The 16,050-nt window shown below is 36.2% G+C and overlaps 1 protein-coding gene across 1 annotated transcript in view; it reads right to left on the bottom strand.

Annotated features, from left to right (window-relative positions):
• Window positions 1–37: 37 nt before the first annotated feature.
• LOC137393404 (small ribosomal subunit protein uS7-like) overlaps window positions 38–16,050 on the bottom strand; it is a 29,694-nt gene continuing 13,681 nt past the window's right edge. Inside the window, exons 5-6 of the mRNA XM_068079948.1 lie at window positions 11,020–11,157; window positions 38–178 (exon numbers count right to left, since the gene is read on the bottom strand). Of these exons, the coding sequence (XP_067936049.1) occupies window positions 86–178; window positions 11,020–11,157 (231 nt within the window). The 3' untranslated portion in view covers window positions 38–85. The remainder of the gene's footprint in view (window positions 179–11,019; window positions 11,158–16,050) is intronic.

Raw genomic sequence — 16,050 nt, 5'->3', positions numbered from 1 at the left:
TCCTCACAGCGATGCTAATTATGAGTAACCTTCATTCCCTCATGTCCCGTAATCATGCCTCAGGATGTATGTCAAAGACAACTTGTCACTTTCCCCTTCCGGACCATATAAAATGTGTGTAGGCCTTGTTTTGATCACACTGTCGATGGAGATCTTGCTTCCTTCGAACGCTTTGCCCCTGCATCACATGAACGCAGTAGTAAATTATTAAGGGATTGCAACTAAGTACCATTTATAACAGACAGAGTTGACGCATAATGTTAGTTATAGTCAAATTCCTTATAAAAATGTAACACAAATGGACAGATGCTCTTCAAAACAAAATTCGTATAACTGCAAATTACAAAAAACTGCATCAAGCGGACCAACCAGCTAATGCTTGTCATATACATTGTAGAAAAGGAAGGGGTGTCGGACACAGTATGTTAGCTTTATTTATCTTATTAGCTTCATTTACAGTTTACGCCTTCAAGAAGCCTAACTAATTTAGAGAAATTGACCTAACAGCCTGCTTGAGCCAAGGCTGCTGCAATCAAACGAAAATCCAATAAGGAAGAAATAGTATTGATTGTGACCTGCTGGACACGGCTTAGAGCCGACAGGAAGCTGCTGTCAAATGAGCGCATGAAATGTCTTCTCTCAAGTGGATGAAAGGGATGTAATAGAAACAGTTGATGCAGTAGCTTTTAGCGTTCATATCAACATTAAAATATCGCAAACATGCTTTATATTTCAATGAAATACGTAGGCTGTAAAGCCACTTCACATTATGGAAGTTTCAACCTTGACGTAGGGTCCGACACTTTTTACATGAGGTAAACACGTCATAGTTGACCATAAATTATTCATATTACTAGCGAGTGGCAGTGTGACACCAATCATTAGTCACTTTCTCCCAGCTTTACAGTTGTTTATTAATGGCACAATGAAAATGAATTGTCGAGAGAAGTGAAGGCAACTGTAACATGGTACCGCGAGTCGGGAGCCCAGGCTCATGTTTATGATAATCCTCTGCAATTTTTTTTGCATGAAGACAAACGGAGCGTACTGGGAACCGTGACATCACACATTTCATAATTGCTAGGAATCAAACAGCAGTATTAAATACCAAAGTGCCAAACAGTGCGCTAAATTTCAACTCTCTTTGTCCTTACTGAGCCGAAATAGGTTTTTGTGCATACCGTCCCTCTTACGAGCTTTTGAGGGTAAGTACAAATATACAGGTGAGGGTATGTGGGTGTTGACCAGAAGCTTGTCATTCCCAGATGACCCACATATGTACAAGTTGACAATTTAGATTTATTGTAATGACTGCTAAGCCAAAAGTAACCACAGCCTTGAAGTCAAAGAATTTGGAACAATACTACAGCGAAGCACACGAGCTGTCAAATGTCACATTAGCTATAGTTCTACCAACTGAATATTTATGGAATTGCCAGAAGAAATGGCTAATATTTACAGCAATCAGTGCATGGTCTATCACTACACTGACCAGATCTGACAAAACACAGCAGCTCAACTTCTCATATTTTCCACTATGATGAACTTTTTACTGTTTTCTACACAGTAGCAGTGACATTTTGAAATCATTGGGTTATAGAAAAGATGGGGTAACAAACACACATGTAGAAGCTAGCACTAAGCACCTAAGCTAGCATTGTAACAGTGCTAGCTTAGGTGGCCAAGGGCAGCATCAGATAATTCCTTGATATTCAAGACCAAAACTGGGTGATTTTAATGCAATTATACAGATCTTTTGGAAATGTTGTTATGCTCTCCTAGATTTGTGCTCCGTAAGCTGGTCAAATGTGCTAAAGCTTACAAAAATAATTTAAAAAAATGGCAGACTATAAGATATAATTTTTTATTAAAAGAGATAATGTTTGCATGCTGCCACCTATGCTTTAGGTAAGGCCAGTGTTCTGCTGTAACTGGAATGGCTACATCCGAGGAGTCAATTTATAGTAAAAAACCCTATATTTTTTACATGTCTGCAAGGAGTTGAATTTAAAATGGCTATTGCCTTATCTGCAGCAGCATTTATTTCAGCATCTCAATTGGTGCAGTTGGAAAAGGGATTCAATATAAAACATTCGACTCACCCAAAAGGTTGTCTTCACCAAAACTCACACAAACTATTCTAAATGTACCATTAGGTGATTTAGATAACAATTGGAGTTATGTACCCTTACCAAACACTTGAAATTTTATAGACTTTACTGACCAAACCTATCGATTTGGTTGTCAATTTATGCGATGTACATCAGCATGTTCAGGGTATAGCTACACACAACAACGACATGCATCTTCTGCGGAGCAATCAAATTGGCAATGCATGATTTTAAAACGAACATGTTGGTCTGCATCTATTTCATTCATCTCCAATGCAAGCAACTTGTGAACAGCAATGACAAGGCTTCCTACAAACAACTATTTATATACGAATCAAGATATTCTCACTTGTAACAGATATCTACGAACAACTAGCATAAATCTGCTTATGAAAGACTCAGATAATTCTTTAAATAATTCAATCTGTTAAAATCCTTTCGTTTTATAGTTTGCTTTCTGTAATAAACTTGAAGCATTTTTGTACTTGACTGTTTTTATCGTTAACATATAGTATTTTTTTCTTTTTACAAAATATAGCAATGCAAATAGCGGAACAAACACATCTTTAATAATTCATTTTAGATAATAAATATATTAATAATACTTCAATAACTCTACTGGAAAGTCCAGCAAGGGACTTCACACTATCGAGGCCAACTCTCATTAGTCAATTTATTTGTCAACACAATGCATCGTTTAGTATCGTGGGTGTGTGTAGCCGCAGCAAATATTTACACGATGCGATGCGCCTTTTTTATGATATGTTTCATCGGTGTGTATCAACAGGCCTTGAAGGATACTAGAAAAACTCACCAAATTGTATTCTTTATGATCTACTAAGTCTATGGAGTATTACAAGCAAGCGCTTAGTAAGCTAGTATAGCAAACACACATTGACCTTCTGGGTGTTTAAAACGTAGATTGACTGGCATACACCGAGTAAAAAAATGTTACCCACTTGAACAAGCCCCGACACAACCTTTAAATAATATATATTCTAAAAAATACGCTGTCTCGCTAAAGCAGAACAATGTCGATCATTCTCCAGTAGCTGCCAGATGGCTAAGCGAAACGGTTTCTTTTCTAAACTCACTCCAAAATGAAGTCGAACATCTCAGTCTAAACTTTGAACACTTGTCTTGACATCAATAGAAGCTGTGTCTATTATATTTGTTAAAGAACAAAAATTAATAGACAACTCCAAATTACACTACCTTGTCGAACTAACATTTCAAAAAATTAAAGGTTTAAGATTAACTTTTATTAAAGTTTCATATGCAGCAGCTACATGTATATATACTTTACTATGGATGTGTTCAAACAGGGCCAGCCTAATACAGTATAATACAGTAAATTTAAGAAAGTCCTAATTATTCAAACACCAGTTTGCTTCTAATAGCTTTTCCCCCTCATTGTTGTATAACTGCTGACAGCCATATCTGGTATAATTAATACTGGCATAACGGTTAGTTGGAACCCAGGGGTAATTGTGGCTAGATGTTCGGCCTAACACCACCACGGTCCATGCGTGATTTAAACCACTGATCTACAGATCATAAGACTGCGTACCAACCATTGAACCATATCCGAAAATACCAGTCGATAATGTTAACAATATTAATAAAGGAAACGTTTTTCTTCCGTAGCAATAATTTTTAAATTCATGAAATAAATCACGCTGGTGTAAGGCCGAAAAACCCAGCAATGAATGATTGTTTGTGCATTTTTGTTATAATATCCGTAGTAACAGACATATAACCTTAACTATTATATCCGTAGTAATAGACATATAACCTTAACTATTATATCCGTAGTAATAGACATATAACCTTAACTATTATATCCGTAGTAATAGACATATAACCTTAACTATTATATCCGTAGTAATAGACATATAGCCTTAACTATTATATCCGTAGTAACAGACATATAACCTTAACTATTATATCCGTAGTAATAGACATATAACCTTAACTATTATATCCGTAGTAATAGACATATAACCTTAACTATTATATCCGTAGTAATAGACATATAACCTTAACTATTATATCCGTAGTAACAGACATATAACCTTAACTATTATATCCGTAGTAATAGACATATAACCTTAACTATTATATCCGTAGTAATAGACATATAGCCTTAACTATTATATCCGTAGTAATAGACATATAACCTTAACTATTATATCCGTAGTAACAGACATATAACCTTAACTATTATATCCGTAGTAATAGACATATAACCTTAACTATTATATCCGTAGTAACAGACATATAACTATAACTATTACAGTGTATATCCGTAGTAACAGACATGTATATAACTCTAACTATTATATCCGTAGTAACAGACATATAACTTCAACTATTATACCCGTAGTAACAGACATATAATTTTAACTATTATATCCGTAGTAACAGAAATAACTTTAACTATTATATCCGTAGTAACAGACATATAATTTTAATTCAACCATTGAACATATTAACTGAATGTATTACAAACAATGAAAATTAGTACTAGTGTATATAATATTCATCGTGAGAAGAATACCCATGAGTAACATGGAATTCTCAAAGCGATCCCGACAAAGACAGTGAAGAACAAAGTTGGATTGGCTACAAGCGATAAAGATTCATCCTTGGTGACAGCATGGTCGCCCTTAGTCATAATGGCAGCACGCTGTTACTTTTACATTTTTATATTGATTATATACTTTATTCGTATCTGCCATATTACAAAACAACATAGCTGCCAATATAGCTAGCAACGAGGAATGACTGCTGTCACAGCCATATAGCAATTCTATAGGAGAGTTTTGTATTCAACTCATTATGGTAAAAATGGTACCTAATTATTGTTTATGCATTCTTTCAAAAACATATTTTATGAAGGGATTTTATGAAGGGATGTGGCGCAAGCTTCCGTGTCTCATAAAAAATTGCCAGTGTTATCTGTTAGAAACGCCCAGATACTAGAGTGTCTTTCCATTGTAGTAATACTTATTGTGAGTAATTACAAAAAATCAGTCTGTACAAAATGCAAGAGACAACCCCGACGTCTGAACCTGCGCAATATCAGAAGACCAACAAAGACCATTCAAACTAAATACTACTTCATCAGAGAATGATGAGAAGAGCGGACAGATGTGGATACGAAGACTGCAAGCCATAATGCATGTTTTTGAACTGGGTTGTCATTCAACTAGACAACCACAGAATTGCCGCTCATACATATCTAGAGATTCTATGCACCAATTTGGAAACACAGTTGAAGCTGCCAGTAATAACAGTGAGTAGTTGTGGCTTTGTGCTCTACAACCTTCTGCTCAGCGCCACCCTTCATTAGAATTAATTGAGTTTAAAAAAGGATTACGACAATTTAGTACCGTATTAAATTTTAAAGTCTCAATTAGTGTTCTAAATTTGTTCCTGTAATCCAAAACAGCTTATTCTTTAATTATTTTTTCATTTTTTCTTCATTTTCAAAGGTGTTTGAGCTGCCTGCTGCATCAATTACTAACTTTGAGAATCACCAGGTGAGTAATTGCTGCAATGAGTTAATATTACATTCCAGAATCAAAAGGCGATATTTACAAAAAAAAAATAATCGCAAAATTGAAATAGCCGATTTGATTAGTTAGTCGATGGATACGAAGAACCTCGCCAGATAGAAGACAAGCCTTGTCCCGGATGCCCTGAATGAATACTTGTGAGAGAATCAATTGCATTTGTAATACTTTGCGTGAATGAAGATTATTGCAGAATTTCTAAGTCACAAAATTTTTTTTAAATTAGCAAAAAGGGTTGGACAACTCCTGTAACAGCAAATAATTTAAGGCAAAAGAATTTGGGCATAGCTGCTGCAATCATGTTGCAGTTACATTCAAACAATTTACAACTGGCATATAAAATTTAAAAATTTAGCGAACTATCAAATTTCTTAAAAACTCTTCTATGGGAACCATGTAAATAAATCACTCACTCAATACGTCTTCCATCATATCATTTGTATGCTATTCGACTTTCATGATGACAAAATATATTTTTATATCATTTATAAATATTTTAGAAATCACAAAATAAGTTTGAATTAGTTCGAACTTGACCTTTATTTAATTTTGAGAAAAACAACCAGTTATAATGCTTTGTGTAAACATAAATTTACGCAAACAATTTGCCATTACTGGAGTTGTCTAACCTTTATTCCTATTTTTTAGAAATTCCCAGCTTTGAAATTTTGCAGAAATTTTCATTCATGCAAAGAACTACAACTTGATCAGCTGTTGGTCAGATTTGGTGTCTGCACCATTAAAGGTCCAGCTGTAAACTCACTAAGGTGTGGTGATATGCAAGTCCTTTAAACCCTAGTGTACGTACGCTAGCGTGACATTACAGTGTACCCTCGAGATACGATTACCCTGATATACGATTTTTTCACCTTACGAAGTCAAACATTGTGAGATCTTCACCTCGCTATACGAGTTTTATTTCACCATACGATTGTGAGAAAAGTTTCGCCCGAGTTAAAATTTGGCGGTCTGTGTGCTCATAACGCACGTCGAAATAAAAAAAAGACACCGAAACATAGTGCGCCGAAAACATTTTCAGAACGTTTAGAAGAGACACGATGATCGACTTCTCTCATGTCAGAATTCCGCGTGGAAAATTTCGTGTAAAATACTCAAGGCAGAGGAAATATTCATTTGTAGCGTTATAATATCTTTTACTATAAACTTTAAGTCAGCATACGTATATAACTATGAGTATCTACATTTAATCCGTTAGCTATGGAATCTGAGACTGATACAAAACGAAGGAAAAATGATTTCTATGTCAACAAAGTTGGATGTTGTAAATAAGAAGAAGGCACCCGTATTATTAACATTGTCAAGGAATATGATTGCAACCAATCAGCATTTGCAATTATTATTAAAACAAGAACTCCATTAAAGCAAGCACAAGAAGAAGCTTACGACTGAAGATTTGAAGGAGTTAGAATGCCATGCACGCGATCAGCATTCAAAAGGAGCAACCAATTAGTAAGGGCGAGGAGGTAGAAGATACAGAAAACCCCCACATTGGCAGAAATGTTTCAAGTGTTTAATTTACTGATGTGGAATGATACTGTACATTAAAACAATACATGTATAATATATATTATTTATCTCTTGTGTGGCACGTTTTTCATATTTTATTTGTTTCCTTTTGATTTTGTTTTACTTTCTTGTTTAACCATGTCTTTGCAGATGGGCTTGTTATCTCCTATGTGAATACAATTCATCGTATGTATGTAACTCATATAACTAGCTACTCAAGATAGTTGATGCATTCACATTACTTTCTGAAACTTGTTAAAGCCTTGTCCTCTAGTGTATAAATACGTACAAACTTTGTACGTATGGTTACATTGATTCTTGTGCACGTTTCTTACAAGAAAAACTACTGTAGCACCTTCTCTGGATCCTTCTACAAGCGTTAGCTAACTAGCAGTTTTCTGCATTGCACCAGCATTTTTTCTTTTAAATCAGAAGAAAAATTGGACAGGACTAGACAACTTTCTTTCGCCTGCTAAAAATTCCATTTCATTACGTATTAAATTAACTTTCAAGTGTACAGCAACATAATTAACATTGATACGTTTTTACCTCCTCTCTGCTTTATTCGCTACATGTACCAGCTAAAGTCACGTTACTTCAAAGGTATGTACGTCCTGTATAATAGTAAATAAAATTTCATTTTTCTTTTCGGTAGCCATTAAATGGTCAGGTGTGTGAGAGGCCGCTTTCGATAACTGCATCGCTCGGCCTTTCTTATTGAATTCTGGTTGAAAAAGGTTTCAACCAGACACGCTAAATTTTGTAATGAAAGTGAAGACAGAAACTTATGAAGGATAAAATTTCGTGATAATAAGTTGAAATTCAGTAAACTAATTCAAAATACATACTAAAACATGAATTAACATACTATTTTGTTACTAATTTTCAATATGTACCGCATTTTTATAAAATTTTGGACGATTTTTACCTTGCATTTTTCCATTGTATAATTACAATGGTTTCTATACCCCGGCATACGATTTTTTCGCCATATGATGCCAGCCTTGGAACGAATTAACATCGTATCTCAAGGGTGCACTGTAATGACATAGCCTTAGCATTTTGAGCACTAACTTACTTGTAAACCATAAATGTGACTAATAACTATCAAATCAACTATATAATAAACTATACACGATGAGGAAGTGTTCAATAGTTTTCCAGATAGAAATTTTTTTATGGAAGTTTCTAAATGTAAAGATCGGTCAGCACAAAGCCGAAGAAGGCCTGGCACTCGCCTCCCAACTTGTAAACTTTATCAAATGTTTTAGTTCATTAGCCAGAACTGCTGCATCACCAAAACGCCATACTTAGTGTAAACTTAACTAAGACTGGAGGTTCAACTGGTTCTGGGCTGAGAGGATGTATAACCAGAAAATGCCCAGATTGAATAAACCAGACACAGAAACTTCTGCCAAGGGTACAGCTAACCAAGGTAGTTTATGGCCGGCTAGAGGTAGCAAACAGGCTGGATAAGCCTTTTGAACGCTTGGCATTGCCCCAAGAATGATCCTTCTTGTCAGATCATAACAAGTTTATAATTAGACCTGGAGGTGACCTCCCGACCTACATACAATCCATCTTCAACCAGCTTGCACTTTAGTCATTGTCTAATGACCTTTCCACGCAGCATATCAATATTCTCCAATCAATATTAGGTCACCGTTTTTTGAGAATTATAATTATTCAAGAATCTGTTGGAGTAGCAGGAGTCACGCAAGAATGAAGTCATCCATTCAACTCAATGACTCTATTACCACTGATATATACTTGATGACCCTGTTTACACCTTTCTAATATGTCTATGACAAATATTAGGTATGACCTACATCAAATCAAGATATTAAAATGATTTGGTATCTAAACAGGCCATTAAACCTCTTTAAGAATTACTGGAAATAGTTTAAACCCACTGATCTGCTATTAATAAACCAATGGAGGTGAGGATCCCATCAGTATGGTAGTTATGTTTACTGCCTGTAGTATACCAATATTGTGATGACTACATGGTAGTTATGTTTACTGCCTGTAGTATACCAATATTGTGATGACTACATGGTAGTTATGTTTACTGCCTGTAGTATACTAATATTGTGATGACTACATGGTAGTTATGTTTAGTGTCTGTAGTACACTAATGTTATGACTACATGGCAGCAGAATACCATGACGACTACGCTAGATTTTAATGAAAGTTTTTAACACAACTCTGATGCATTTCATAATAATTACAAAGTCTACCAAATTCTATGACACAACAAACCGCAATGAAGTCAACTTCAACAAAGCAAATAAGGAAGAAACGATGAACTTTGAGTAGCAATATTTATAAACAGAAACCACGCCTACAGGAGAAACTTGTAGTCATGCGGATAAACATGGTAAAGCTTACAGACGCTACAACGCTAGTGAACGCCGATCATGCGAGGTCAGGCAGCCTACAGCGTCACAAGATAAAAGCACCAATCAATAGTTTGCAAAAGGTATTGATTCAAAAGAGATTAAAACTGCGAAAAGCATAATTTGATACAAATAAATAGATTAGTATTTCTCAAGTGAGATATTGCTTCCTGAGAGCTGAAAACAAGAGGTTTGATCAAACAAACAAACAAACAAATACAAAACAGAAAGTAATGGAAAGTAGACAGTAATTTGCTAGGTTATAAAAGGCACATTCGCACTGCTCGATTGTCTGCCAGGAAATAACAGCTCCATTAAGAGATGTCACGGCTGTGCAAATACCTAATTTTAGAAAAGAATTCCTCATAGTAATCAGTGAGCCTCATGTATAATGAAATTAGATGCAACCATGTACCAAGTGTACTATTTAGTGTACTATGCAAGTGTACTATGCAAAGTGTACCAAGTGTACCATTTAGAGTAATTATCACCAAACCCTGTGTTGAACCTTTGAGAGACATTGCCTTGGTTCAGGAATGTTTGAAGATGATGGAGAGACATGTAATCGATGATTCCAAATAATTTTTCTTAAAAATTCCCCAAAACTATGAAACTATTTGGTTCAAAATAAAATAGAGCGCACAATATTGTTTTCTGATGTCCAATTTCAAGGTACTAGATTTATCCTCTCATTGATTATTGATAGACAACTCTATTGCGAGCCTTCAAGTCTTCCTTTTTAACTAAGGTTAATACAAAACAGTGACCCTAAGATGAGAGCCCAGCGAAAAGTTGACAAAGCGAAAGGTTGAGATTTAGACTTATAAAAGATACAAAAGTGTCTTTTTTTTCTCTCACTGATTTGTTAGCTGTGCTTGGACAAAAAGTTACCCTTTTTTTCTGACCCATTTATTTCAAGCTATAATTCGACCTCAGGTATGAACTGCCAAAATTGATTATGGTTTCCAATTCAAATGAATGCCTATCTACCTTTCTGCCTATTAATACCGATTAGTTCCATTAAAGTGCAGATATTCTTAAGGAAACTGACCAAATAGCCAAGTAGCCGTAGACACATGAAAAACCCAAAAATGCGACCATTACATCACACCATCAAGGCATTGCAATGTATCTGTTAGACATGACAATGCCTTAGAGTAAGCCAAAAAAGAAGATAGTTGCAATATATCTAGTGGAATAGCAAAGTAACACAGTGAGATAATTATATGTCTGTGCACATGCTAGACTTTGGGTTGTCCAAAATTAGGACATAAACGAGTTGACAAGAAAAAGCTAAAACTTACTGTAATTAAGAACCAAATTAGTACAATACAAACTGTTTACAACACTGAATTGTTAAGTATAGCTAAATTGGAGTTGTATACCCTTTAGCCAGCACTTACAGTATTTTGAGATGCATCAATTAACTCTTTAGCCATAGCATTCCAAATAGAAACACTTTTATCCTTGTTCTTTGATGAGTCTCTCAGCCATCGAAAAGCGAAATGCTCCGATTCTTTGGGTACGGCTGCTACAGGCACCTGGAATATTTGCAGACACATGTAAATCCTCAAACTAGTGGACTCGCTGACTAGTGGATACTCTATATAACTGTAAGGGCAGATTAAGAGCAGGTATATATTGAGAAATAATAAAAATGAGTTATATTACCAAAAACTTAAAGGCCTATTCAAAGAATTGCTGACACAGGGTACTCAATAAAACAATAAGATAAATTAGTGAAAAGACAACTCCAAACTAATAGCGAACAGTATTTTAATGCAGCTGGGATAGATAGGTGGTAGAAGGTGTACAACTAATCAAAGACTCTATATTCACTGATTAAAAGACTATCCTTTGTTTTTTCGTGACTTCATTCTATCATTGGCTGCCATCTTTATGGACAACTTTTATCATTAAAAACACGAAGCTTCTGAAATTAATTATTGCAAACAATGCTTTTGTTTGCAAATTTTTTATTTTAGTATCAAAACAACACCGAAAAATACTATTAATCAAGAGCGTGATGATCGTTTTCTACAAAGTTGACGGTTTTTTCGTGGACGAGCGCATGTGCAAAGAGGGTGATGACGTCAAAAAAAACGATGGATACACAATGTAATGCAGAAGTTCGCAGTATCAGAGAGTTACATAATTGACAGGAATGCAGCAAGAGGGGAGATGCAGTACAACTCCATCTTCTAATGCTAACATAGAGACCAGTTTTAACAGTAGTCCCATTTTAGCTGGATATTAGATCAGCGCTTTGACAAGAGAAGACAACTACTCTGTAAGGTTCTTTGTTCATTGTAAAATTTTATCTTGCCATTGATGGCCGCTTGTCTATTGTCGCATCGCTGCCAGTCAGGTCATGACCCAATGTGCTCACTGCTTTAATCACCTTGTTTTTAAAATTGCCAAATGCTCCCATATTACAAGAACATTAGTGAGCCTTTTACACCGGAACAACTACCACAGCCACATAGAGTTTATTACTTTTCCAAACCGCTGACCGTGTCCTCACAGTTGCAATATACTCTGAATCACCATTTTCCTTTTTGTTTTTAGCATAGGTTTTATCTTTCTTGGCATTTCAGTCTAACACCTCAGAGAATGAGGTTGTACAGAATTTTTGTTTCTGTTCACTTACTATTACTGTTTTTAATATTCACCCAGAGAGACATACTTATACATATTTACTCAACCACATTTTAACTCTCTCCTGGATAAGGTGATAGGGGTATGTACTCATTATAAGTTTATGTTTTTATTCAATATTGACTTTTTAAGATTCTTCAAATATTGTTTTAAACATTTGATGTCATATTGATATTATATGTACTCTTGTTATCATATAGCATTCTTGTTTGCTTTATTTTATCTTTATGTTTCATATTATAATTTGTAGTTTTACGGTGTCTACGTCTATAACAGCAAATAAAATTATATAACAAATGACACCCGTTCGAAACTCCACGTTGCCTCTGGGAGGGCTGTTACAGTAAAACTCTACCCTTGTGAAGTGCTGCCTAGTAAAACTGACTCTCAGTGAAACTCCGCTGTAGAAGTCAATAATAAGATTCTGCCAACCAAAAAGAATCTTTCTACTTCTGAACAACAATGAAGTTATACAGGTATACGGACATTTATCAACGGATTATTTTGACCAATTGAACAAGTCAACAAATCATCATATACAGACAATTCCATACGCAACTATCTGCCACTAACATTAAGTTTGAAAGAAGTAAATTACAAAGTAAACAGACATTTCAACTACCGAAAGTCAGACCTCCTAAACTCAAAATCAAATCGAACACTCTGTAGCTGAACCTATAATAAGTCTACAACAATTCGCACTAGAAGTACACGAGAATACTACGCCACAGTATCCAACGTCTAACGCAAAGAAGAAAAGATAGTGCCAGAGCCAGTCCGACAATAAGCCAGCAGCCAGAGCTTAGAAACAGAGCCAGCAGCCACATCTCCTTCTCATTAGATAAGTTGTTTAACACAGTTTGATTCCTTTACTCAGAATTTTGACTTTATAAATAGGTATAATTGCTTACAGAAACTTGTTTAATTTGAGTTTGAATACTCAATTTGAATAGTTGGAGAAAATCTTGTCTTTACGGTATATTTGTATGCGAAAATTTGAATTTTGAACAATTGTAACAGAGCAATTGCAATTGTGACGACATCAGCGGTCAAGCAAATATCTAACTCGAATTGGATAAGCTGTGGTTAAGACATCTGTTTTCATTTTACTAGCAGAGCAGATTTGCTTTCAAGGGGTTCTTGGCGGTGTGCATGAGGGTAGACAGCCTTGCTGAAATTATTGACAGTGGATAAGACTGTAAAACATTTAGCCCTGTTTACAAAATCACCTTGTGCGCTGAAACCTTACACCCTACTCAGATTAGAAATTATCTTCTCTTTGCAACTTGTTTGAATTGCTCATTTGCAACACTGACAAGTCAGTTGACATTGTCCTAATTCAACCATGTCTAAGAAAGGTAGTTTATCTGATCACAATGAAGATTTTCATAGCGTAGATCTAGTACTTGAACAAACCACAGGTGCAAGTGCTGCTAAAATTACTGAAGACTTTAATTGCACAATTCAACCAGAAATGAATATTGAACATGTTGCAACTAAAGTTGAACCTCAGAAGTTTAGTAGGACTGCAATTGGTAATGTTGCTAAACAGATACTTCAAATCATTGAGAATTGCAGTTTCTTCCACAAATCGCTAATAAATGATCTTGTATCAGAACACTTGAGTTATGACCAATTGGCAGGATGCCAAGCACAACTAGAACACGAAAGAAAAACCATAAAACAAACACATGATCAGTGGCGGAGCATGCTTAGAGAGATTGAGCCAGATAAAAGATTAGTTAATCAAGTAGACCAAGTATTAGCAGATATTGAACATCTAGCAGCTCAAGTTTTGGAACGAATGAGCAAACAATGTGTAAAGAGTGAGAGTGTTGCATCACTTAGTTTATTGGTTGACATCCCAACTACCAACAGTCCTCACTCAATTCAATCACCAGCTAACCAACTAGCTTCTCGTAGTCATGAACTCTCAATTACTGAGCCTGCGCCTTCAACCACTCAAACACACATTTCGAAAGCTAAGTCTATGTCATACAATTCTGTGAGCTCTAGGGCAAGCTCTAGCATGCGTCGTATGCAGCTTGAAACAGCTGCTAACCTTGCTGCTATGAAGAAAAGGTTGGCAGCTGCAAGAGAAACGCAAGAGCTGGAAATGAAGGCACAGCAAATGTCGCAAGCCATTCAGCAACGCAAAATGCAAGCTGAAATAGAGGCCGAAGAGGCAAAGCAGCTTGTGATAACACAAGCGCTTGAAGAAGATGGTGTTGGATCATTATTTCACCCACCCTCAATAAATAATCAACCCATCGCTGTTTCAACTGGAAATGCTGCAGCATCACATCCAGTTACGCAGTCGCATGAACGAGCTTCAGTTTCACCTGTCAGTGCACACGTTCTTAGATATTTATCTGAGCAACAGCCAGTGCCACTTTCAAACCCACAAAAAGATCGTTTCAAATCCGAAGAGCTCCTAAGGCCAAGTCATGACAAGTTCATTCCGAATGAGTACACCACAGCAAAGAACGCACAACCTGACACACACTCTCTTGCTAAGCTTCCAGGTGTCATAGCAGACACGCCCCATAGATATGATACTAGACACCAGTCAATTCAACCAGCTACTCTCACCCCAGTCACAATCAGTCCCAACCACGAGGTATTTGTTGAAACTTTAGCAGATGCCATAAATACTGTACGCCAGCGACCATCGGAACCCCCAATGTTTCATGGTGATCCCCTCCAGTACCATGACTGGAAGGCGGCATTTGAGGAAGCATTTGACCTCTCAAAGGTTACACCAGGTCAAAAGTGGCTAAAGCTGCGGCAGTACGTGGATAGCAGAGCGTTAAAAACAGTAGAGGGTTACTGGAGGCATAAGACAGAGGATGCCTACCAAGCCGCTTGGGCGAAGCTTGATAAGAGATTTGGAAGACCTGAAATAATTGCTGAAGCCTATGAAGAAAAATTAACTAGCTGGCCAGCAATCAAGTCAGGTGATGGTGAGAAACTAGAGGATTTTGTAGACTTTCTTGAGTCTGTTGTTGGCTGTATTTCCACCGAACTAGACTTGAACTCAAAGGCTGCAAATAAACAGTTGATCCTCAAACTTCCACATCAGATTGCACAAAAGTGGGCGACAAAGGCTACCAAGCTCGAGAAACATTATGGAAAGTTTCCTCCTTTGAAAGACTTCATAACATTCTTGTCAGACGAATGTGATGTGGCCAAAAACCCTCTGACAAAAACCATTCAGAACCACAAAGAAAAGTCTGCTAAGATCAAGAAAGATAATCAAGCCACAAAGCCAGACAAAAGGGCAACTATGCTTCTAGCAAGTGAAACAAAAGACTCTACAACATTTGAGAGCAAAAACTCTAAAAACCCAGCAAGCGCCACAAAATCCATTGAAAACAAAAATCAACTCAAACGCGTAAAGTATCCATGCTTATATTGCAAAAAAGACAATCATACCATATGTGAATGCTTCAAATTAGGCAAGCTACCACACAGTGAAATTGAAAAGCTATTTCATGAACATAAACTCTGCTTTGCATGTGCAAAGCCAAACCACAAAATGAAAGAATGCAAACATCTATCAAAGTGCAAAAAGGCTAACTGTGAAAAACAACATCTCACAATGTTTCACGAGCATTATATGCACCCAAATGATACAGCCAAATCTGCTTCAGAAATGCAAAACCACGCTTCTGGCAATCAAAACAATTTAAAGCAAAGCAAAATCAGTAATGAAGAGAAAGCTGCTGCACGCCAATGCACTGACAAAATGCACAAACCAGCGCAAGTTATGTCAT

The sequence above is a fragment of the Watersipora subatra genome, chromosome 4 (assembly GCF_963576615.1).
Source record: "Watersipora subatra chromosome 4, tzWatSuba1.1, whole genome shotgun sequence".
Lineage (NCBI taxonomy): Eukaryota > Metazoa > Bryozoa > Gymnolaemata > Cheilostomatida > Watersiporidae > Watersipora > Watersipora subatra.
The sequence above is the reverse complement of the archived record's forward strand: the minus strand, read 5'-3'. Positions and strand labels throughout refer to the sequence as shown.